Below are 24,431 nucleotides of genomic sequence, written 5' to 3'. Positions count from 1 at the left end.
CATCACCACCCCCAGCTCCCCTCCTCCCCCCCTCGCCTCTGGCCACCTTCCTTCTCCTCTTCCTCCTCTGGGGTAACCATGGCGATGGCTGCCACTGCCTCCACCTCTGCCGCGCCCCCGTCGTCCTCGTCGTCGACCAACGGGAGCGCCCGAGAGCACCTGCTGGCGGTGCGTCGGCGCACCCCGCACTCCCGGCCGTACACCATCGGCCCCGACAACCTCCGCAGCCTGTCGGTGCAGGGAGCCAGATCCTCCACCTCGGCATCCTCCTCCGCTATGTCGTCAGGGAACCAATCAGAAGCGTCAGGGGTGGGGCTCCAGCGGGCCAATAGCGACACTGACCTGGTGACGTCAGAGAGCCGCTCATCGCTCACAGCGTCCACATACCAGCTGACTCTGGGCCACAGCCACCTGGTCATCTCCTGGGACATCAAGGAGGAAGTGGATGCCACCGACTGGATCGGCCTGTACCACATCGGTGAGCTAACTCAAACTCACCTCCCCCCATCGAAGTGTGGAACACACAAAAGCCCCCCACACTAGTAACGTTAGATAGATAGTCACATCTAGTCTGGTAGAAGCTAGTGTTATTTCCAGTCTGTTTACCAAGCTACACTAACCTTTAAGTTTTTCGTCCAGGTCTGAGTAATTCTACATGTACTGTGTTACACGAATCTACCTTTACAGATTTAATAGTTAATTTCACTGTAACTCCAATGAACAAGCAACAAAGCAGGTTTCTAGCTGCTCCTTCTTTCCTGTCCACTAAGCTTTTAATTGTTTCTCAAATGGACCTCCATTGTGGTCTGTTCTTGCTTGCTCATCGTCCTCATTCCCGCCTGTCTTCCTGCCTCTCAAACCCATGCTGTCTGTCTCTCTGCCTGCCCGTCCACATGTCTGTCCTCCTGTCTGTGTCGGCGGTGAAATAAAAGTCGCTGTAGAACAGTGATATGATGGCGCTATTGAAGAGGTTGTGATTTGTAACTCATCTCCTCAAGGTTAGAGCATTACATCAGCCCCGCTGCTGCTACATTAACCGACTAATGGATTGTGTGTGTGTGTGTGTGTGAGAGGAAGGGAGCAGGTTATCCTGAAGAAAGTGATGCTGACTCAGTGTCAATTGCATTTAAGAGCAGTATGTTTCCTCTCATATTACACTCTTTCCGCTCACACACACACTCATCATTTTCCTGCTCGTCCTGTAGTGATGTTCTCATCAATGACAGAGGTGTGAAGTGAAGTCAAACCTGTGTACTGCAACAATACCAACATTCAAAATGAATAAGATCTAGCCAGGGACTTACCATCAGCATCATACATACCTTCATCATAAGAGGAAAGTCTTCTTCACTCTAAGGGGCCGTAAGAAAATTATTTGGACGTTGAGGGAGCTGAATCTGACGTCTCACTTTCTAAAAGGCCTCCCCGGGGTTGTTATTATATTTGTTGAACTGCCCTTGACTTGGAAAAAAAACACCTCCCTCCCCCAATACAGACATATAATAAAGCATAAATATTTAATATTGTGTATACCAATTTAAATATTTAATATCTAAACTAAAGTAGCCCAGAACAGACAAGCGAAACTAACACCGGCTCTAGAATTTTATTTTATTTTTTGCACCATTTTTCACCAAATCTCTTATAAAGAATGGACAGAGCATGAGTCACCCATAGGTTTGCACCTACCTGTCAATCAAAGTATCCACGCTCTTAATCCTGCATAACTTCAAGCCTTAATATAATGTGAACAGGTGAGTTGTATATAAATTCACCCTCAGTACAGTTGTCATGAACGGGGAAATTATCTATAGAGACCAAAACAGTTTTTTGTACCAGGCTGTAAACATCTTTATTTCTGCTGTGAAGTTGGACATTTGAACATTATGGAGACTGACTCACTTCTGGAGCCAGCCTCAAGTGGCCACTCAAGGATTTATAGTTTTTAGGACTTCCGCATTGGCTTCATATCCACCTATGAAGGTTGCTGCTCCATAGTTCTTCATGGTAGGAAGGAGAGGGCGAGGAGAAGGGACTGCAATCAGAAACGACAATGCTACATGCTGCTAAATCCTACACACTGGACCTTTAACTCATACTAGTAACTACAAGCCAGGATATGTCCTGACTTGTAGTTACTAGTCTCTTAGAATATACATTTTAACTATATTTACCAAAATGAGTTAAATGAGACACATATTGTTAATTGATGTAGCCAGTTAAGTAATATCTAATATATAATAATATTTTTTAAAAATAATAACAGTGAAGGCTGAAATCACAAATAAAAGACTCTCGAAAGCTCTCTAAAAATTCAGGCTATTTTCCTTTTCAACCCAAAGAAACAAACTAAAAATTGTTTTTCTGACTAATTATTTATGTATAGTCCCTAAACTGCACACAAGCATGTCTTCTCAACGCTACAGCACTACAGTAAAATAAATAAGTCCATAATAAAGTGTTATTCTGGCCCCTGGGCTCCATGATGCCCTGTAGTTCTCAGGCTCAGGTGTGAACCAGCAGCTCCGAGCAGCCAGTGAAATACACACCATTTTATAAAAGCTAAGGTCATCTCTAACCACAGGTGACTGGTTATGTGTGTGTGTGTGTGTGTGTGTGTGTGTGTGTGTGTGTGTGTGTGTGTGTGTGTGTGTGTGTGTGTGTGTGTGTGTGTGTTTGTGTGTGTGTGAATGAGAGTGAGTGTCTGTGGACAATCCTTTATTCAGACAGAGAGCGAGCACAGGAAAGGTGATCCCTCCAACCTCTCTGCTGCTCAGTATTGACCCACAGGCAGGGGGAATTTCTGGGGTGGTTCTCTCCAGAGGCGAGCCGTGTTTCCAGCCTGGCTGTCGGCCATGCTCCCCTGGAGCCTGAGCTCCATAACCTCTCTGCTGTCTGACCTGTGTGTGTGTGTGTGTGTGTGTGTGTGTGTGTGTGTGTGTACCATTTCTCAGGCTGTAGTTTATAAGGATGATTGCAGGGTTACCGGGTCAGACAGGTGTGTGAGGAATACTCGCTGTCACCAACAAAGATTCAGGCCTTATTGATGGTGACCGGGTGTGACTGAGGGCAAAGTGTGTACTATATACTGTGTGTATGTATATATATATATATATATGTGTGTGTGTGTGTGTGTGTGTGTGTGCGACTCCATCAGCATGGATCCATTAGGACAAGGGACATTTGTCACATGATGTACACATTAATGTTTGATGGCACAGACAGGGACGTGGTTTATAACCTGAGGGCAGTTTTCTTTCAGGAACCAGGAAGGAAAGACTGTCAGGGGTAGTGTGGCATCATGGATCATACAGTGGCCAGGATAATTATGCATAAACTTTTTATCAGTCATAAACACATACAGGATAATAACCCAGTATATAAATAGGTTAATGAGGGGAAATAAATGTTGAATAAAGTTAATATAAGCGTCAAAATGCAACATACTTTAAAATATTAATTACATGTGGGGGTCCTTGGGTTATGGTGTAGCACATTTATTTTAGACGTCTTATGACTGAACTACCTAACTGTATCTAAAATAGTTCAAACTATTTGACTACAGGCCTCAGACTGTGTGTCCAGCTGTAGGTAAAAAAGAATTGATTACAGAGACATGGAGTCAATGATTGGCAGCTTGATTGTGATTGATGGACTGATGTTAGGGCCGTGTGTTACTGGAAATTGGCTGTGATGGAGTGTTATTATAGTATCACAATATTATGGAGTAAATACTCCATGATTACGGCACCAAATCCAACTCCTAATTTAGATGTTTTTGTCTCTCGTGTTTCCTCCCATTCAGACATGTTTAAAAAACAGAACAGCTTGTAGCCTATTTACATAAATCATCATCTTGCCGAGGTGTCCATGCATGCTGCTGCCTCATTAAGTGAGTCAATAGGTCAATAGTTGGATGTGCAGCTGCAGGATGTGACCTTGCTTAAATGTTCTGTTAATTGTTTTTTTTGTCTCATTAACTATTAATGTCCTGTTATTTTTTTGGCTAATTTACAGAATCAGCAGACAGAAACACAAAGGTTCAGCCTGTGAGTGTAAATGTGTGTGTGTGTTTGACAGATGAGACGTGTGTGGCCAACGTGTGGGACTCAAAGAATCGAGGCGTGAACGGCACCCAGAAGGGACAGATCGTGTGGAGACTGGAGCCGGGGCCCTACTTCATGGAGCGTGAGTTGACTCCACAGGCTCTGAGCTTGTCTTAAAGTCTGGAAAAAAATGACCCTGATGATCATTTTGTGTCTGTGTTCTCTCTACAGCTGAGACTAAGGTCTGCTTTAAATATTATCATGGCGTAAGTGGAGCATTGCGAGCAACGACACCTTGTATCACTGTCAAGAACCCTGGAGTACTGGTATGTTCCATCTACATCTCCCTCCGGTCCCTGCAGACACTTCTCAACCTTGAATATTTCACCATCGTATTTTCTCTGTCTGCTCCATCCTTAATCCTGTGATCTGATTGAACTAGAAGTAAAAGCATTTGATCAGCTTTATTATCTTACCCCCTTATCTGTGCTGATATTTAGGACAGGCAGCTGAGCAATTACAACAAATCTAATATATTAATCTTATGTAAATAGAGTATTGGTAAATATTATAAAACTACACTTTTTATTAATGTATCCTTCATTTTCACAGTTATCTCAACAGCTGTTGGATGTTGCCATGAATTCTGGTTCAGACATTCATCATAATAATGAATTGAATTGTAATAACTGACTTTACATCTAGCGCCATCCTACGGAGCCCCTAAAGGGACATGAGGGAAAAAAAAAAAAGTGAAACGTTTCTAGTGAGCACGAGATACTTTCTCGTGCGCACCAGAAAGTATCTCGTGCTCACGAGAAAGTATCTCATGCTCACGAGAAACCTTGGGTTAAGCACAGGCAGTTGGAGAGAGGGCTGGCTCAATTCGTGGCAGCGGCAGCTAGTAGTGGCATTTAAATGCCGCGGCAGCTGCTGGTGTTATGGGCATCTGTTTTTAATTTTATTTTATAAAACAGTCGTCAGAGTTGTATTAGCCTTGTTGGTAATAGGTAGTTGGTATTACGTGAGTTCTGCATTAATTTGCAAGGTTTTAATTAATCTCTCAACTGCTGCGTGTGTGTGTGTGTCACGACAGTTGCCGGTATCTGAGGCAGCTGCCACCGCCTTAGCAGCAGGTCCGTAGCAGCTGCGGTTGAGAGAGATGTTGAAAGATTAATTAAAATCAATGCAAATGCTAATACAGAAATCACATGATGGTAATGTTACTTCCATCAAGTCCAATACAACAATGATTGTTTTATAAGATAAAAAATCAAAACAGATGATCAAAGCATCAGTAGTTGCCGTGGCAGGTCACCTGCGCCACACAGCGGCAGCAGTGGTAACTGCCCCAGACACCGGCATCACTGCGACACAAATCGCGTGATGGAAATGCCAATACCAGGGACACAACACTGACGACTGTCTTGTAAAATAAAAACAAATGCCCATAACAGCAGCATTTGCGGTGGCAGTGCCAGACACCGACACACACACATACACAAACACGCACAGGGGCAGGTCCGTGGCAGCTGCCGCGGCATTTAAATGCCACTACTAGCTGCCGCTGCCACGAATTGAGCCAGCCCTCTGTCCAACTGCCTGTGCTTAACCCAAGGTTTCTTGTGAGCACAAGATACTTTCTCGTGAGCACGAGATACTTTCTGGTGCGCACGAGAAACGTTTCACTTTTTTTTTTTTTTTCCCATGTCCCTTTAGGGGCTCCGTACCATCCTCAGGTCAATATATACTTTGTCCAGTTATTCCAAATGTCTCACCAAAAATCTGCAGAGGTAGTATTCCCATCAGCCTCATCTGTGGTTTGCATTTGCTGCTAATTATATCATATCATATCATATTATATTTTACCTACCAAACATGTTAGCCTTGGATTGTGAGCACATTAGCATTAAGTGCCAACAAGTAGTGCCTTAAAGAGCAGGTAGCAAGGCTGTAAACTTGTTCAATAAGTTCAGTTACACCTTATGATTTGTAAGGAGACTAAAAACACCCTAGAAGTCTTAGGTTAACTTTTAGTGAGTCGAAAATGTTCTTCAGCTTGTCTAAGACAGAAGCTGGAAACATGTTTTTTTGGGGATGTAGTTGAGTCAGTGGAGGGAGGTGGATGTCACTGAGGCAAAGAGACGTTTGCTCCAGTTAAGTCAGTAAAAGTTAAAGCAGTCATCTTGAATCAGAACTATCAGACCGTTATTCATCTCCCTCTCTGATGATTCCTCCTTTTAACTTTTCATCAAACACTTGTTTTTTTTCTTTTGGACTGAACTCGGTTCACTCTAAAAATGGGAACCCACTCATTCTGCTCTCTTATTGGTTGTTTTCTCATCAGGTGGGAAGCGAAGGCCAAGTGGAGGACCAATCAGGGACTGAGCACTGTCGGAAACTAGTCAGCTTCACCCTATCAGGTGAGGGGAATGATTCAGTAGAATTGTGGTTGTAAAAAAAATAAAAAAAATAACACAACATGCTGACGACTGTGTGTTTTCCGCTCCAGACATCCGGGCAGCAGGCCTGAAGAAGGGCATGTTTTTCAACCCCGACCCCTACCTCAAAATGTCCATCCAGCCCGGGAAGAGGAGTGGACTCCCCAAGTTCACCCACCACGGCCAGGAGAGACGCTCCTCCATCATAGCTAACACCACCAACCCTGTGTGGCACGGGGAGGTCAGCACAAACACACACAACTACGTGCACTATATCATCCACAAAGAATGAAATGAAAGTGTTAATATGTGGTGTTCTGATATAAGAAAATAATGAATTTAGCATCAGGAAGACGTTATTTTCATATAACAGAACACTTTAGAGTGAATTATCATGCATATACCATTTTTCAAAGTTCATGGTTGATACTTACTTTCCACTGTTAATACACTATCCACCTGTGATATGTCTTTAGTTTCCTGTCTTCACTAGAAGTGTTCTGTAGTTTGCTGCCTCCATTTTAGATCAACTTTATAACATAATAATAAAAAAAGGAAGCACTGCCAGAGCTGGTAAAACAAAAACCTTCTTCCACGGCATTCTTACCAACAATGACTGCTATTTGAGGCGGTAGCGCTGGGATCAGCTGGTCATGTTATAATGAATACTAGAATACAATACGACATTTTTTATATGGCCGTCTTTAACTTTCTAAAGTTAAACCAAACCTCTTTTGTCTGTATGAGCTTCAATAAATCACATACTTATTATTGTTCAACATGATCAAGAGACGCTGGCTGCAGACCTCCACTGCCAGGCACCTACCTCCACTGTCACGCACCTCCACTGTCAGGCCCGGAAAGGAACAGGATACATTTCAAAATAAAACTGCAGACCTCCACTGCCAGGCCCGGAAATGCAAGGGATACATTTCAAAATAAAATCGTGAATTCGTGAATGCACTTCCGGTTGAATCGTTTTCCTCACAAATTAATCAATTAGTAAACAATGACATAAAATCTTTCAATTTCCGGTCTATTGTATATATTGTTTTTATAGTAAACTTTTGTTTGGTCAGTGGTCATATATATATAGGGGGGGGGGTATGATAATATAGTAATAATAATATATAAGTATATATATATATAAATATATATATATATATATTATATATATATTATAATATATATATATAATGTTTTCATACCATGATTAATTATTAATCAAATCAGTTAGGATCAGATCAGTCAGATCTGGTTATTAGACACAGATAAATTTAAATATAAATATTTCAATATTTATCATCACGTAACAGTGTTACACACATTAGTAGCTGTAAACACTCAGCATTAGAAAATACTAGTTGTGTTGGTGCTTACATAAGGAGTAAAATTTAGAATCATCACTTTAAAAGTTACATACGTTGTTTTTGGTGCCTGTTTGTTTCCCAGATATATTAGTGTGTGTGTGAATGGGTGTATAAGAGGCATTAACTTAAAGAACTTTGTAGAAAGGCGCTTTATGAAGTTCAGTCCATTTCCTTGTATTAGTTTACGGGCAGATCTGCCACATCCAATATGGCGGACACGTTAACGTATTGCAGCAACGGATCAACCTGCTCAATGAGGCATCTGAAAATGAAAATGACCCTCTCAAAATGTCCTCTCCACCTCCCCACCCCCCAAAAAATGTCATCACTTCCGGGCCTGACAGTGGAGGTGTGTGACAGTGGAGGTCTGCAGCCAGGTGCCTCTCAACATGATGATTGCTCTAAATGATATAATTAATATAATCAGTTTCTGGCCTGATTAATCAGAAATCAGCTAGTTTATGTTTCATGACGACGACTGGTTGGGAAAGCAGATTTAATATATGATATGAAAGAGACTTTTAAGAATTCATATAAGGTTAATAACTTATAATAACTTCACATAAAATCATCTCACTGATCTGTGAGTTTTCACGGTACAAACATGAAGCTAACTGCTTCAACACGTCTTAACTTTACGGCAAACAGTCAGTGTCAGGCTATACGTCCTCGTCGTCTAAAGTTGGAAGACAAAAGCAGAAGTGTAGAACAATGAATAGAGCGGTCCAATTTATCTCCTCAGTCTATCTTGTAAATATAAAAGTACACTTTTCACTGTCCATCTTGTAGAAATACACCTTTGTGGCTCTGATGACTGACGTGTTGGAGATCGAGGTGAAGGATAAGTTTGCCAAGAGCCGACCAATCATCAAGCGATTTCTGGGTCAGCTGATCCTCCCTGTGCAGAGACTCCTGGAGGGGCCGACAGCAGAGTATGTACACACACACACACACACACACACACACACAGGTACAGGTACAGGTTTTTAAAACAGAAGCTGTGTTGAGAGATGTGTGTATCTGCACCCTTGCTTACTTTTAATGAGCACTCAGACAGACAGAAAGGACGTCTCCACACACGTGACCTTCAGCACTTAACCTTCAGCGTAGTTCAGTCAATACCGATCAATACGGACCAATCAGCTCATTGTCCAGGCATTGATTTGATATCAATCTACAACTAAAGACGTCATGTACTATGGTGAAGCGTAGTGTGTAGTGTGTGTGTGTGTGTGTGCGGTTTCTCACAGGTTGGCAGTTCACGTCAAACTATTGAACACTTCCATTCATATATAAACCTTGTACATATATAGGAGTGTGTATTCTCATATCTGCATGTGTGTGTGTGTGTGTGTGTGTGTGTGTGTGCAGAGATCAGCCAGTCAGCTACAGTCTGTGTCGTCGTCTCCCTACGGATCATGTGAGCGGGCAGCTTCTGTTCAGAGTGGACATCACCTCCACTGGACAAGAAGGTGTGTGTATATTATACTTACTTTCATAAAAGTTCCATGCTTTTATTTTGAAAGCCACATTTCCCCTAAACTATTCAGTCTTCTTCTGTCCCTCCTCCTCCTTCTCCTCCATCTACTCTTCCTGTCAGAAGCTTCCCCAGACGCCGTGGGAACCATCTTGGGTGGCGCAGTGAACGGTGACCCCGGCAGTCCCTCCGACGACGAAGACCTCCCTCACCCGTCCTCGTCCTCGCGCGTCACATACGGACCCTCTCCCACGGGCTCAGACGAGGGCTCACTGATAGTCAACAGTGCTTGTTACTATGGCGACGACAGCGTGTGGCGGGAGCCCGGGCAGATGGGAGGAGAGGAGGATCTGCTTTCTGTGGCTACAGGCGGCCACACCCACCGGCAGGTGTCACTCAACGACTACCTGGATGCCATCGAGGCGCCGCGGAGCCCGGGGGACCGGCCCTTCATGGGTCCTTCGCCGAAACTCCGCTCCAGCTTTCCGACGGACACACGGCTCAACGCCATGCTGCACATAGACTCAGATGAGGACGAGGAGACAGCGGGACAGCACAGGGAGCAATCACAGGAGGCGAGGACACAGCAGAGTACAGACTTATCTGGGAGATTGGCTACATCAGAGTCTGAACAGGGGGATGAGGGTCCAAAAGCAGAGGCACAGGGGCCGGCTGAAGCTGGAACAGGGGCCATAACAGAGGCGGATTCCTCTGCTGGAAATGAGCCTGCAGGGGCTGAACCTGAAGGTGCAGCTGTAGACCAAACACAAGCAGGAACATCAACCACCGCTGAGACTGCAGCTGGGACCGGAGAGGTCGCTGGAGCATCGGCGGAGGCTGCACCAGTCACCGGAGAAACCTCCACAGCTCCCAGCTCCTCTCAGGCATCAGGAGCTGAAGCAGCCGCAGCAGTACCCACGCCGGCGGAGGCTGTGGTGGAGTGTACCTGTCAGGAGCAGAGCAGCAGAGTGGGTGCAAACCAGGAATTACCCTGCAATTCCTCACTCGGACCACTTTCACCTATTCAGGTGAGCGGCTGTAGTTCAGGTGACTAAAAGATACATGTGATGGATGCCAGGTGTTTTTTTTTTAAAATCTTCTTCTTCGTCTCTCTTCAGGAGGTGGAGACGAGGACAGAAGTGGCTCCAAAGGCTGAGGAGGAAGGGGCGGAGTCATCGAGCAGCGAGGCGAACGGGCCAGTAGCAGCAGCTGCTCCGACCAGCGACAACACAGCTGACACTGATGGTAAATGTTTTAATTAGTACAAAGCCCGGTTACACTGATGCTTGCCCAGCTCCGGTTCTAGCATGACACTCACCTGATTACAAGTCAGTGTAGCATCAACGTGATTTAAACTCTGTTAGTTTATGTTGGATAAGTTCCATAATGTTGCTTTAAACTGAATTGCTGTGTGTGTGTGTGTGTTCATTTTAATCTACAGTCCTAGTAAGTAACCTGCTAAACACTCATTGCGGTGTCACACAGTTGTTGCCTGCGACGGTAATTTGTGGCAGCCTCAGTAATTATCCCCCACAGACAGACCTACAAGCTGTTACTCCCAACACAATTTACATGGCGAGTCTGCGAGTTTATTCCAAGCCTGCGACGGGATCTTAAAATAAAGCGTCTCACCTCTTCGTGAATGTGTTATGCTCGGTAAACTTGGTCTGCAGTGTCTCAGTCTGCTGCTTGTTTGAATTACAGGAGCGAGAGCCGGCGGCGGCGGGGACGGCCAGGCGGAGGAGGGGGAGGAGGAGGAGGAGGGCGGGGGTGTGTGGAGGAGGAGGCCGTCCATGCAGGCCTCAGGAGGCGTGGCCCAAAACCAGGAGCCGAGCGGGGCCAGGGAGAGTCCGAACGGGGCGGCGGGGGCTGAGAGAGAGCTGGGTGAGGAGAAACGGATATTTTTTCCTAACCTCTGTTATTCCAGTCGAAATAATTAACATTTTGTATATTAGTTTCACGCCTCCATCAGGTGTGACCAAGCAGCTCCACCGCAGCAGCTGGAGGTTAATTGCTCTTCTTAATGGTTCTTATTGAGGGAATCGAGGGGATTAATCATTCAATCTCCTTCTGGAGCGACTCCTGCCACTTCTCTTTAACTCAGCCAGAGCTTATTAGCTGAGCTACCACGGGCTCAGTGGATAAGCAGGTGTATGTTGGTGTGCATTGTCATAGATATGAGAGGAACCTTCCCCGTGTTAAAGAGGTTTAAGCCTTTTCTTGTGTTTGAAGCGGTGCAAAATGTCTCGCCGTTTTGATGACATCATATATCGTGTGTTTGTCTGTGTCTGTTTGTGTGTGTGCGTGCGCGTGTGTGTGTGTGTGTGTGTGTGTGTGTGTGTGTGTGTGTGTGTGTGCATGCAGGTGCCACGGCTCAGGTCAATGGCCACCAGTCTTCTGTTCGCTCCCTGCCATCTATCCGCCATGACATCAGTCGCTACCAGAGAGTGGACGAGCCACTACCACCTAGTGAGTGTGCGTGCGTGTGTGTGCATGTGTGTGCGTGTGAGTTACAGTGTGTACAGTACTAGTGTATATAAATTGTTTATAACACATGATGATGTAGTTATAAGCAGATTTATGCCAGTATCTCTAACAATCATATTTAGAGATAAATCCATCTACAAATCATTCACAGGCTGGTTTCAGTCTTTTTCGAAATGGATGCAAAATACATGAACATTCATTCTTGACTTCAGAAACCGCAGCTTGACAACTCAAGGTCCACTTACTGGTTTTTTGTTCCGGAGCTTTCAGTCTCGTCTTGTTATCAGTTGTCAAAAACATTTCTAAATATCTGCTTGCAGCTGTAATATACCGTTAACTCCTTCTGTTAAATAGGAGTGTTTTTTCCTTTTCCAGTATTCTTTGTGCAAATGATCCGTGGTGTGAGGCCAAGCTTTGTCAAAAACTCTGAGACATAATATAATGAAGCTCTGTGGCTTAAATGGATTCATTATTTGTCCTTTCAGTGGTTTTACACCTTTGCTGAAATGTATCAGTGATATATTTGTTTGTTGAGATACCAAACCTCTGCATTTACCTCCTCAGCATGGCCTTTTTTATTGTGTGTGTGTGTGTGTGTGTGTGTGTGTGTGTCTGTGTGTGTGTGTGTGTGAAAACAGACTGGGAGGCTCGTATCGACAGCCACGGTCGGATCTTTTACGTGGACCACGTGAACAGAACCACAACATGGCAGCGTCCCACCGCTCCGCCCGCCCTGCAGACCCTGCAGAGGTCCGACTCCATACAGCAGATGGAGCAGCTGAACCGCAGGTCAGAACACACACTGAACTGAACTGTTTGATTGATCACATTATTAACCGTCCTCGTGATCATTAACACATGCATGCACACCTTCACAGGTATCAGAGTATACGCAGGACGATAACCAGTGACAGCAGACCAGAGGAACAGCTGGCCAATGAGCTGCCGCCGGATGAGACTGATATGCACCCCTCCATCCCAGGTAATCTTCTCACTGCACTGCATTCTGGTCTTTGTAGTTTGAAGTCCTAGAGCCTTGATTTGTGTACTTTTTTCTGTGTGTGTGAGTCCTAGAGCCTTGATTTGTGTACTTTTTTCTGTGTGTGTGTATGTGTTACAGAGCTGCGTAGAGACAACAGTGTGGCTCAGTCCAGTTCCAGGTCTCGCCTCACCCTGCTGCTCCAGTCCCCCAGCGCTAAGTTCCTCACCAGCCCCGACTTCTTCACTGTGCTGCATTCCAACCCTGTACGGACGCTCATTCTCTTCTTCTTCTCTTTTCTTTCTTTCAGTCACACCACCCGTCTTTTTCCCAACATCCTTCTCATAGATCACACATACCCTGTTGAGCCGCATTTTGTAATAACGGTGCATTTTGTAATAAACGTCCAAAATGTAATAACTTTTTCATTTCATTTTGTAATAAAGCCGCATTTTGTAATAAACTGCCGCATTTTGTAATAAACTGCCCCAACGCATTTTGTAATAAATTTTGCCGCATTATGTAATAAGTTATTACATTTTGACAAGATTATTACCAAATGCAAAAAATCTGCAATTTACATAATATTCTCTGTTAATGCAACCTTTGAATAGTGTACTGATAGTAATTGCTAAGTAATAGGCCTAGCTTTTACAAATACTTTAAAGTAAAATAAAATACAATTAACAAACAAATAAACTATGCTTTAGAATTGTTATTACATAATGCACCATGTTATTACATTTCCTAGAAAATAAAAAAGTTGCAAGTGCATTTTGTAATAATCTTGTCAAAATGTAATAACTTATTACATAATGCGGCAAAATTTATTACAAAAATGCGTTGGGGCAGTTTATTACAAAATGCGGCTTTATTACAGAATGAAATGAAAAAGTTATTACATTTTGGACGTTTATTACAAAATGCGGCTCAACACACCCATAAGGGACTGTATGAAAATGATTGGGGGGGGGTCAGAAAAGCATGAGAGTTATGTGTTTTTTTTTATTTTTTATTATTATTTCTTTGGGAGGGAGGTGTTTTTACTGATCCCAGATTACAATTTTTTTTAAGAATAATTAAATCAGAAAGATGCCTTTTGGGTGATCAGGTTAAATATGAAGCTACATCCAAATTGCTTAGCTTAGCTTAGCATAAAGAGTGGAAGCAAAGGGAAACAGCTAGCCCAGGACTGTCCGAAAGGAACAAAAACTGAGGATTTAGCACAAAAGGAAGATTCAGGGTATCACCACCAAAGATATTCCAATTCTTCCTGAGGGGAAAATTTCATGGCAGACCATCCATAATGTTGTGATACTTCAGTGGTGGGACGAGTGACATTGCTGTCTCGAGCCTTGCTACTAAATATGGGGGCTGGAATATTCACCGATTTGTTGTTTGGAAAAAAAATCCATTCTTATTTGGGATCTCTGGGAATTGTTGTTTTCTTATGAAATGGAATTGAATATTTGCCCCTCCCCACCCAAATTGCAATATCCTCATACAGTCCCTTGCACATAACCAAACCACATATGTAATGAAGGTGATTGTTGGGACAGTTCACTTAACAAAACTTGTCTCCTTTCTCTGGTGGACGTGTTTCCTCTCTCTTGTCTTTCCTCTTTCCTCCCTCCTCTCTGCTTTCTGTTCCCTCCTGCTTTTCTCTCTCTCTCTCTCTCTCTCTCTCTCTCTGCCTCTACCACCGTATCTCAGAGTGCCTACCGTATGTTCACCACCAACACGTGTCTGAAGCATATGATCAGTAAGGTTCGTCGGGATGCTCACCACTTTGAGCGCTATCAGCACAACAGGGACCTGGTGGCCTTCCTTAACATGTTCGCCAACAAACAGCTGGAGCTGCCCAGAGGCTGGGAGATGAAGCACGACCACACCGGCAAGGTGGGGACGACACCTCAGACTGTCTCAAAGGGTCTGCGGGTTAGAGATGGAGCTAAACTCAGACCATAAGCTGTCTATTCCTGCATTATTTGGATTCTCCTTTCCAAACTATCAAGAACGTGGTACTTGGAACTTGATGTAGATGTAGCTGTGACTGAGGACGGAGTGTAGAATGGACACTTGACAGTTTCTTGTGCGTGTGTGCAGCCTTTCTTCGTGGATCATAACTGCCGTGCCACCACCTTCATCGACCCCCGGCTGCCTCTCCAAAGCACTCGGCCCCCGAGCATCCTAGCTCACCGCCAACACCTGACCCGCCAACGCAGCCACAGTGCTGGTGAGGTCAGCCCACGACGATTGGTAAGACACAGAAACACACACACACACACAGTGTTTGTTGCTCTGGTGGACAATAAAGTATCCTCTCTCTCTCTCTGTAGGTGGGTGAAGACCCTCGTCATGCCGGCCCACCCGTCCTGCCGCGGCCTTCCAGCACCTTCACCTCTGCCAACAGGGGGCAGTGCCAAGACGTTGTGCCAGTGGGTCAGTATCTCCACACACACACACACACACACACACACACTGAAGCCTCAACCCGTTAAATCAAATTTGACCTACATGAACACGTCCGCTCTTCTTCTAGCCTACAATGACAAGATCGTGGCGTTTCTTCGACAACCGAACATCTTTGAGATTTTACAGGAGAGACAGCCCGACTTCAACCGGAACCACTCACTCAGGTGCGCACACACACTCTGTCACGCACGGCGTACGGTATTTATATCTATGGCTTCCATACGAAGTGTTAATGTTGCTATGACAACAGGGAGAAGGTGCAGCTGATCCGCACAGACGGAGGTTCAGGATTGGCCAGGCTGTCAGGTGACGCTGACCTTGTCATGCTGCTAAGGTGAGACCTCCCTTCTTCCCTCTTTCCCTTCCTCGGTCTCTCCATCCCTCCCTGACGTTTGCATCCTTTTTTCATCCTTCATTTCTTTTTTCCTTCTTCTCATATACTTCCCTGTCTCCTTCCCTTCCTTGTCTTATTGTATTAGCTGTGGATCACTTTCCCTCTTTACTTCCTTGTTCCTCCTTAATGTATTCCCGTCCTTTCTCTCTCACTTTCAACTTGAGTCACTTTATTGAATTAATTCAGTTTATTCAATCTCTCTCTCTCTCTCTCTCTCTCTCTCTCTCTCTCCCTCTCCCCTGGCAGTCTATTTGAAGATGAAGTAATGTCCTATGTGCCTCCTCACGCCTTACTTCACCCCAGCTACTGTCAGTCACCTCGGGGATCACCCGTCTCCTCCCCACAGAACTCGCCTGGTAGGAGACTCGAGTCAAACACGTACAAATACATTATATTGTGTTGAAAGCTGACATTATGAATCATTATACAGAGTTATGGCGGTTGGTAGAAATGACCTCCTATGCCTTCGTATGAAGCACGGTGTGTAAAGTACCTCTAAAGCTTCAGTACGACGATCACTATGGCTGTGTCCGAAATCACTCCCTAACCACTATATAGTGACCACGCCATTTTGTAGTGTTGTCCGAATGTTTAGTGTCCACTATATAGTGCACTGCATGTATCCCACAATTCACCGCGAAATGTAGTGAACATCCGATGGTCACTAACCGAAGCAAGATATCCCATCATGCATTGCCAGAAGTTCTCTGGGCGCGGAAAGGAACATAAATACGGGAGTCAGCAGGGGGTGTAGTTTGACGGAGGACAGTTTATTGAATTAATTAAAGTAAATGATATCTACTCTAAATTAAAAAGGCACTAAAAAGTAGGCTATCACTCACAATTTGACGACGTCTTGCTAGTCTTAGAAGAGCAGCGCATCTTCCTCCTGATCATCAATAATTGAATTATTGATCAAACACAAACAGCCAGACTGACAGTAGACGGCATTTCTATAGCGCTAGGGGAGTTTTCTAGAATAACTGTGTGTTAGGAGCAGTACAACAGTCACGAGGCCAGTTTATTCTATTGTTTATTTTATTACACATTTCAAAACAAGGCAATTTAAATGGCTTTCTACATTCATTAAAAAAAAAAGTGTAAAACGAACAGCATATAATCAAACATTCCAGTAGATTACACTATAACTTTCTGTTACTAAAGAGCCAAGAGAATAAAATATAAAAATATGCTTAAATAGAAAACCAAATACGAAAATAAAACGTACAGGACAGTAATCAAAAGACTCTAATTTAATAAAAATGCAGTAGTAAATGGACAAGTATTATGTGAGACGACATTAATGTGGTACGTTTTAATTGTGCGACAGCAATGACGTAATTACCGGCGCCAAGAGAAGTGTCCGAAAGTGTCCGAACATTTTTTCTGTTGAGCTCACTATATAGTCCACTACATTTATTTCCCTATGTAGGGAGTAGGGAAGGAGTGAGTGATTTCGGACACAGCCTATGTCTACATTTGAAAAAAGGACGAACAGTTGGGAAGAGAAAGAACGACAAATAAACTGCAGGACTCAATCACAAAATAACCACATGGAACGTGTTTCTCTTTGCCTGTAGGTACTCAGAGAGCCAATGCTAGAGCACCAGCACCCTACAAGAGAGACTTTGAGGCCAAACTGCGCAACTTCTACAGGAAACTGGAAACTAAAGGCTACGGCCAAGGACCAGGGAAGCTAAAGTAGGAGGAATGTGTTTGTCTGAAGGAAACAGCCTGTTCTGTTCTCCGTCTGTCCACTCGCTCACTCGCTGTGTGTTTGTGTGTCTCAGGTTGATCATCCGTCGTGACCACCTGCTGGAAGATGCCTTCAACCAGATCATGTGCTACTCCAGGAAAGACCTGCAGCGCAGCAAGCTCTACGTCAGCTTTGTAGGGGAGGAGGGGTGAGTACGTGGGAGAGTTGCAAAAAGATGTTGTATTTTTGGCTTCTCATATCTGAATGCTTCCACCACTGCACTGCATGTAGTATAGATAAATGTGTGTGTGTTGCAGGTTGGACTACAGCGGGCCTTCCAGAGAGTTCTTCTTCTTGGTTTCCAGAGAGCTGTTCAACCCTTACTACGGTCTGTTTGAGTATTCTGCCAACGACACCTACACGGTCCAGATCAGCCCCATGTCGGCCTTCGTAGACAATCACCACGAATGGTGAGAGGCAGTGGTGAAGCTCAGATGTGATCTTTAAGTATCCCGATTACTTTTTTTTACTGTGTTAATATGTTTGTGTGTTTCAGGTTCCGGTTCAGTGGTCGTATTCTGGGTTTGGCTCTGATCCACCAGTACCTGCTGGATGCCTTCTTCACCAGACCCTTTTATAAAGGCCTGCTGCGCATGTACGTACAGTGTGTCCAGACATGTATGCACACACACACACACACACACACACACACACACACACACATTTTTTAAACTCTGCATTAAGTTAGATATTAAAGTGTACTTCTTTTTATAGCCAGAGTGGTTTAAAGGGACCTCAAACTAGGGCTGCACGATATGGCCTGTAACCAATATCTCGATATTTTTAAGCTATATCGCGATACACGATATATATCTCGATATTTTTGTTGTTGTTGTTTTGTATTGTTTATTTCTAATGAATAATAATGTCATTATTACCTTGATAGCATTGTAATTGCTCAGAATCAATGTAGAACAGTAGATTTACACTTGCTGTATGAGACACACCTCTTTTTATAGCATTTTAACACTTGTCATATTTTTTATGAATTTTTAATACATTTCATGATGTAAATATGAGCTTTAAAGCTCAATAGCTTCCAGGTCATGTGACCTATTGGCTCAAAATCAGTGTAGAACAGTCGATCTACACCTGCTATACGACACACACTCTTTTTATAGCATTTTAACACTTTTTTTAAAATTAATTTTTAATATATTTCATAATGTACATATATGAGCATTGAAGCAGTGCAGGATCATACTTGGCTTATGAGACACACTTTTTAAAATCAATAAATAAACCTTTAATACATTTAACACCCACGTCTTATTTTGAAAATCGGAAGTGTCCACACGCAGTATTTGCCATAAAGTCGGCAATAAGGGCGCACTTGAAAATATTGGAGCAGCTGACATGACCACACGAAAACGAGAGACGGCTGGCGTGACCGCAGTTGTTTTTCTTCGGAACCAAGTCGTCCGTCTCCAGGAGTGAGTGACAGGCAAAACTCTGGAGAATTAAATGCAGACGGCTTAAAACATTTCCGTGACAAGTACTCGATGGTCGCGATATAGTCATTTCATACATCTCACGTAGAACAAGCCGCGATATATCGAGTATATTCGATATATCGCCCACCCCTACCTCAAACTATAGTAACCACATGCACATATAAACCAACACTCTCACATGCACACACACGTATTCTCGTTTTCTCACCATGCAGTCCCTGTGACCTGAGTGACCTGGAGTATCTGGACGAGGAGTTTCACCAGTCCCTTCAGTGGATGAAGGACAACGACATAGAAGACATGCTGGACCTCACCTTCACCGTCAACGAGGAAGTCTTCGGACAGGTTAGACTATGTGTGTGTGTGTGTGTGTGTGTGTGTGTGTGTGTGTGTGTTTCCAAAATGTATTTTATGTGGAAAGAGAAAGAGGAAGGACTGTTTCGATTCCTCTGTAGATCAATCAGTTCAGTGTTTTTATGTGTGTTTTATAGATAACAGAAAGGGAGCTGAAGCCCGGCGGAGCCAACATCCCCGTCTCCGAGAAGAACAAGAAGGAATACATTGAGCGGATGGTGAAGTGGAGGATAGAGAGAGGGGTGGTGCAGCAGACTGAGAGCCTGGTCAGAGGCTTCTACGAGGTACGTCTGGCAGAGGTTGCATGTGAGCTGTTTGAATTTCTCTGCAGAAAATGTATGATATGTTGTGTGTGTGTGTGTGTGTGTCTTTTCCAGGTGGTGGATGCCAGGCTGGTGTCGGTGTTTGACGCCAGAGAGCTGGAGCTGGTGATCGCCGGCACAGCTGAGATCGACTTATCAGACTGGAGGAACAACACGGAGTACAGAGGAGGTATGGAAACCTTTTCCGCCTGATGTCAGCTCGGGCAGTAAATGTTTTTGACTCTGTTCAGGATCATCGTGATCTTATCGTCGTAGTGACATGACGTAATGTGCCGTATTTAGGTTACCATGACAACCACATCGTGATCCGGTGGTTCTGGGCAGCAGTGGAGAGGTTCAACAATGAGCAGAGGCTGCGTCTCCTGCAGGTGTGTGTGTGTGTGTGTGTGTGTGTGTGTGTGTGTGTGTAACATTTAGACTAATGTGTCAAAAGTAACTTACTCTTTTCTCCCTCCTTCAACTCTGCCTCTTCAGTTTGTGACCGGGACGTCCAGTATTCCTTACGAGGGCTTTGCTTCTCTGCGAGGAAGTAACGGACCCCGCAGGTTCTGTGTGGAGAAGTGGGGGAAGGTCACCTCACTGCCCAGGTAAACACATCTCATCGAGGTCATTTTAAAATTAAATTTAGGAAGTTAATTATATCATTTATACATACATATTTCTTGGAATTGTTGCTTTTCCACTTCAGTTTTTGAAGATTTTTGTTACCTTTGGACAGAACCAGGCTAGCCGTTTCCCCCTGTTTCGAGTCTTTATGCTAAGCTAAGCTAATTGACTGCTGGCCCAAGCGCATATTAAACATCTACTATCATACATACATCAATTTCCTTCTGCTTATCCGGGGTGGAGTTGCAGTGGCAGCAGGTTCAGCAGGGGCATTCCAGCGCCTCCTGCTGGATCCCAACGTGATCCCAGGCCAGATGGGCTTATATAGTCCCTCTAGCAGGTTCTTGGACGTGCTTACCTCCAAAGGAGGCATCCTAATCTGATATTGTCTGACTTTTAGGTTTCAACATGTTAGTTCTTTTAAACATAACTAGCACAAGAAAAAAAATACAGCTGACCTACACTTGTCTGGACACAGATGGAGGGCCGAAGCTGCTGCTCAGCAGGAAATAAGATGTAACCAGTGTCTGACATCACCTTCTGTGGTTTCTCTCCAGAGCTCATACCTGTTTTAACCGGCTGGACCTGCCACCGTACCCGTCCTTCTCGATGCTGTATGAGAAGATGCTGACCGCCGTGGAGGAGACCAGCACCTTTGGACTGGAATGAGGCCCTCTCACCTTTCCACCCACCCAGTTCTCAGCTCCTCCCCTAGAGGATGAAGAAGGGAGCCGTAATGAAAGCTGGGCTCTGATTCAAAAAGCTGGATTTAAAGTCTGATTTCTGGTTTAAATTTAATTTATAATGGGCTATATTTTCTATTTTAGGCTGGTCAGATCTTTGAACCATGACAGAGGTAAACCTTTTACTGCATCTGCACGTATTTCGCACCTACTTAGTAACACGCTTTCACCTGTGTGATGTGACGAGTCAAGACCCGCACTGCCTTTGGGACCAGAATCATAACTGCCAGGGTTTGATCGATCTGAGATCGGGGTGTTTGTTTTCTTTTGATATCAGGAGGGTTTAAGTTTCTGAAAGAAGATTCAACCACTGCCTTCTCTGCAAAAAATACCGAGGGGACTCTTTTATTCAAGTTTGGATGGACCTCAAAGGATTCTACGGCCTGTCCAGGACTACGAGCTTCAGCGATGCCCCTCGTTGTAGTACAGCGTCTCCTTGTGGCCTGTTCAAGTGACTGCACTCGTGTAGATAGTGCTGTTGTTTCTCAAAGCCTTTCGAGGAGCACCTGAGATAACCTTTGGTAACGTTTGTGGGATTTTCCAGTGAACTTCTCCAGCGGATTTCGGAGACCCCAAATAGAAGCTTTGGTATTGTTGTTACAGTATTTTCATCTACAAGAAAAAAAAGTGATTTTCTAATGACGTGGCAGTGACATGTTGTGATTTGAATGTAAACTAACTTTATGAAGTAGATTGTGTGGGGAGTGATTTTCTACCAAATCTGGATCAATTGGCAAAAATAAATAAATTTAGCCACAACTTACCGAGTTAGCGATGTGTTGATGAATAAATTAAGTTACTTAGAGTTTGTATCCATATCCATTGACTTTGATTGTATTTGATTGAAACTAGCTTTGATCCAGATCTGTTTTCTAAAATTTGTTAAACTTTCTCTACACTCAAGCTATGTAGACTGAAAGAAAGTTCACAAAGTACACAAAGTCAATTGAGTGTCCACACAGCAGTGGCGGATCTAGAAAATTTGACATGGGGTGGCAAGAGGTTAAAATGACCACTTCTGCAGGTGAATATCTAAATGTCATGCATTTTACCCCCTTTCCTTTTTGATTTTCTATCAGCAGTCCGCTTCAGTTACTTTGACCTTCAGTAGTCGTGAAAATGTTTTTTAAAATCCATGTTTTACATTGAATGAGCATATGACTAATAGGCTAATCAATCCCTGAACATTGAACAGTGAGTCATATTTTAACTACACAGTCCCATCATGCCTAAAATAAGACATTTATTTATTTGCTAATTAAATAAATATAACTGACCCAAGTTTCAAACATAGCACCATTTGTTAAACACTGTAAAGATTTGAGACTCCTCCATAGTGCATTTACACGTTAAATGCTAACATGCTATTGTTTAATAGGCATACTATTACACTATATTTCCATGTTTAGTGTCTTAGCATGCTAACATTAGCTAATTTATAAAATATAATTGCAATATCTTGACTCAACATTCTCAAGAGTTTCTGACAGAACACCATTTGTTCAATTTGAGACTCAAATTTTTACAGTGTTGAACAAATGGTGTTTTGTTTGAAACTTTTAGGCACTAGATGCTAACATGCTAATGTTTAAATAGACATGCTACTATACTATATTTCCATGTTTCGTGGTTTAGCATGCTAACATGTGCTAATTAGCGTTAAAAAAAACTGTGGTAATATTTTACAGTTATAGTTTGAGGAGTAAAGTAGTGGGGTGCCTCACTCACCACCACCTGCCCCCTCATGTCTCCCTCTAGACCCGCCCATGCCAGAACTGAAAAATGTCACCAGGCTTGACTACAGCTGCTGGTGTCAAAAATACAATTAGGTCCTCAGATTCTTACGTACTCATAGACGTTATCACCCTGAGACATTAAATAATATCATACAAATATCTCCTCAGCATATTCGCTGTTGCTCATTAGAATAATGCATTTAGTTTCTTTGTTATTTGCTCTTTCTTCACCTTACACACTATGACTAGAAGCTCCGAATGATGGAGACTTTTCTCTTTTCTTTGCTCTTCTACACTTGTGACGTCCCACTCGTGTATTCGTATGGCTGAATTTGATTACACATGCTGTATGTGAACTCTGTGAAATGTCTTTTTCTGACATGAGGAGTTGAACTCTGACACCTTTTAATAGTTCTTCTAGATTTGCACTCTGTCATCATTTCAATGTTGAATGAATTGTATCAGCTCAGTTACCGGGTTGTGAAGTGGAAAGCTCACAGCAGGCACACCATAAACAGTAAAAACCATACACTCCTCATCATAGAGAAGCATGAACATTTTGTATAAAATCCATGTTGAAGGAGCTTGCAGTAAATTTATTCTCTTTTGTACGACATACTTGTTACCGTCCTCTTCACTCACACCCCCCCCCCTGCACTGTGAATGTAAGCACGCCTTGAACTGCCACATAGATATACAACTGTCAACATGCAGGCCTAAGACACCTAAAAGTCAACCGCTGAGTTCCTGAACTAACACAAGCCCATCTCATTTTATACACACAGCTGTATGGAAGCTCATTTCTGCAAAGAAAACAAAAACAATACGGAAAAGTTAGTTGAAATCTGCAAATTCTGACTTACTATCTCATAATGCTGATTTTACGAAATCTAAATTGCTGTCATGATTTGCAAAGTATTTTAGAATTTTGATAGAATTTACTGGCATCTAGCAATGTAGTTGCTGATTTCAACTCCCTCCCCTCACCCTCTCCTTCCAAACTATGAAGACGTGTAAAAGATCCGGCGTATAAAGGCCTTGAAATATGACCATTCTTATTTTCAGGTGAATAGAGACCCTAAATCTGACACACTGGATCTTTAAGTAACAAATTTAGACTTAGCATTTGATATATCTGACAAAGTTCAGATTTTATTTTAGTATCTCATAATCTTCATTTAGTATGTCTAAATTAGTATTTTATAAGTAATAAAGTCCTAATTCTAATTCTAGTTTTATCTTTTTTTTGTTTTTAATGAGTCAGACTTTCCACTGGCTGATCATTCTCACGTTTCATCTTTTTGTTTCTTGTCTTGGCAGAAATGAGCTTCCGTACGACCAAAGTTACAGCAGGCAGACTTCTCCACACTCCTTTTTTATGTGTAAATGGTACAAAAATAACTCTAAAACCTAAACAGCACATTTTATGCAAAGTCAGATCATGTCGTTGTTCAAAATTTTGGAACTTTTGATAAATCCTGGACCTACTGTTTTCCTTGTTTACACTTTTAGAGAATGTACTCTAATCCAGAATTCAGTCAACATTATGTCTGTATGAAGTTGTGCAAATTGAAAGGGGATGAAATCATTCCATTGTCATAATGAAAATAATCTCTCCCTCGCTCAATGCACTGCCCTCTGTCTAACCAGAATGTACCAAAGTTTAGAGCCTAACCCGGCTGCCTCACAACTAACTAACCAACCAACCACTCTTTCTGTATAGACCACCTCACTTTTAAATATGAATGTTTGTCAGCACTCCTCTCCTGAAATAAAATGTCATCTCTCTA

At 43.2% G+C, this 24,431-nt stretch overlaps 1 protein-coding gene across 4 annotated transcripts; it reads left to right on the top strand.

Moving 5' to 3' along the window:
* hecw2b (HECT, C2 and WW domain containing E3 ubiquitin protein ligase 2b) lies at window positions 1-24,431 on the top strand. 4 transcript variants are annotated; one of them, XM_027291679.1, is made up of 30 exons: window positions 1-478; window positions 4,081-4,188; window positions 4,278-4,372; window positions 6,394-6,469; window positions 6,559-6,728; window positions 8,647-8,789; window positions 9,229-9,329; window positions 9,461-10,362; window positions 10,453-10,579; window positions 11,039-11,218; window positions 11,699-11,809; window positions 12,460-12,610; window positions 12,700-12,803; window positions 12,942-13,066; window positions 14,514-14,699; window positions 14,907-15,059; window positions 15,140-15,242; window positions 15,343-15,439; window positions 15,526-15,609; window positions 15,916-16,025; window positions 17,250-17,370; window positions 17,460-17,573; window positions 17,683-17,835; window positions 17,922-18,020; window positions 19,095-19,224; window positions 19,371-19,517; window positions 19,611-19,725; window positions 19,839-19,924; window positions 20,031-20,143; window positions 20,720-24,431. In XM_027291679.1, exons 1-30 carry the CDS (start codon window positions 79-81, stop codon window positions 20,829-20,831), a joined length of 4,716 nt encoding a protein of 1,571 aa, XP_027147480.1. In that variant the 5' UTR covers window positions 1-78; the 3' UTR covers window positions 20,832-24,431. The 4 variants fall into 4 exon arrangements, with proteins under 4 accessions (XP_027147480.1, XP_027147481.1, XP_027147479.1 ...); XM_027291680.1 differs by having other exon boundaries at window positions 9,458-10,362; window positions 11,699-11,803; XM_027291678.1 differs by having other exon boundaries at window positions 9,458-10,362.

Source organism: Larimichthys crocea, chromosome XIX, assembly GCF_000972845.2.
Source record: "Larimichthys crocea isolate SSNF chromosome XIX, L_crocea_2.0, whole genome shotgun sequence".
Taxonomy (NCBI): domain Eukaryota; kingdom Metazoa; phylum Chordata; class Actinopteri; family Sciaenidae; genus Larimichthys; species Larimichthys crocea.
Note: the sequence above shows the minus strand (reverse complement) of the source record. Positions and strands in the feature narration are given on the sequence as shown.

What these genes read in the sequence shown, in the direction of transcription:
- hecw2b (XM_027291678.1), top strand. Translation starts at nt 79, where the DNA reads ATGGCGATGGCTGCCACTGCCTCCACCTCTGCCGCGCCCCCGTCGTCC. An exon ending in TATGCACCCCTCCATCCCAG is followed by an intron (nt 12,804 to 12,941) that starts GTAATCTTCTCA and finishes TATGTGTTACAG; the next exon opens with AGCTGCGTAGAGACAACAGT. An exon ending in AACCGGAACCACTCACTCAG is followed by an intron (nt 15,440 to 15,525) that starts GTGCGCACACAC and finishes CTATGACAACAG; the next exon opens with GGAGAAGGTGCAGCTGATCC.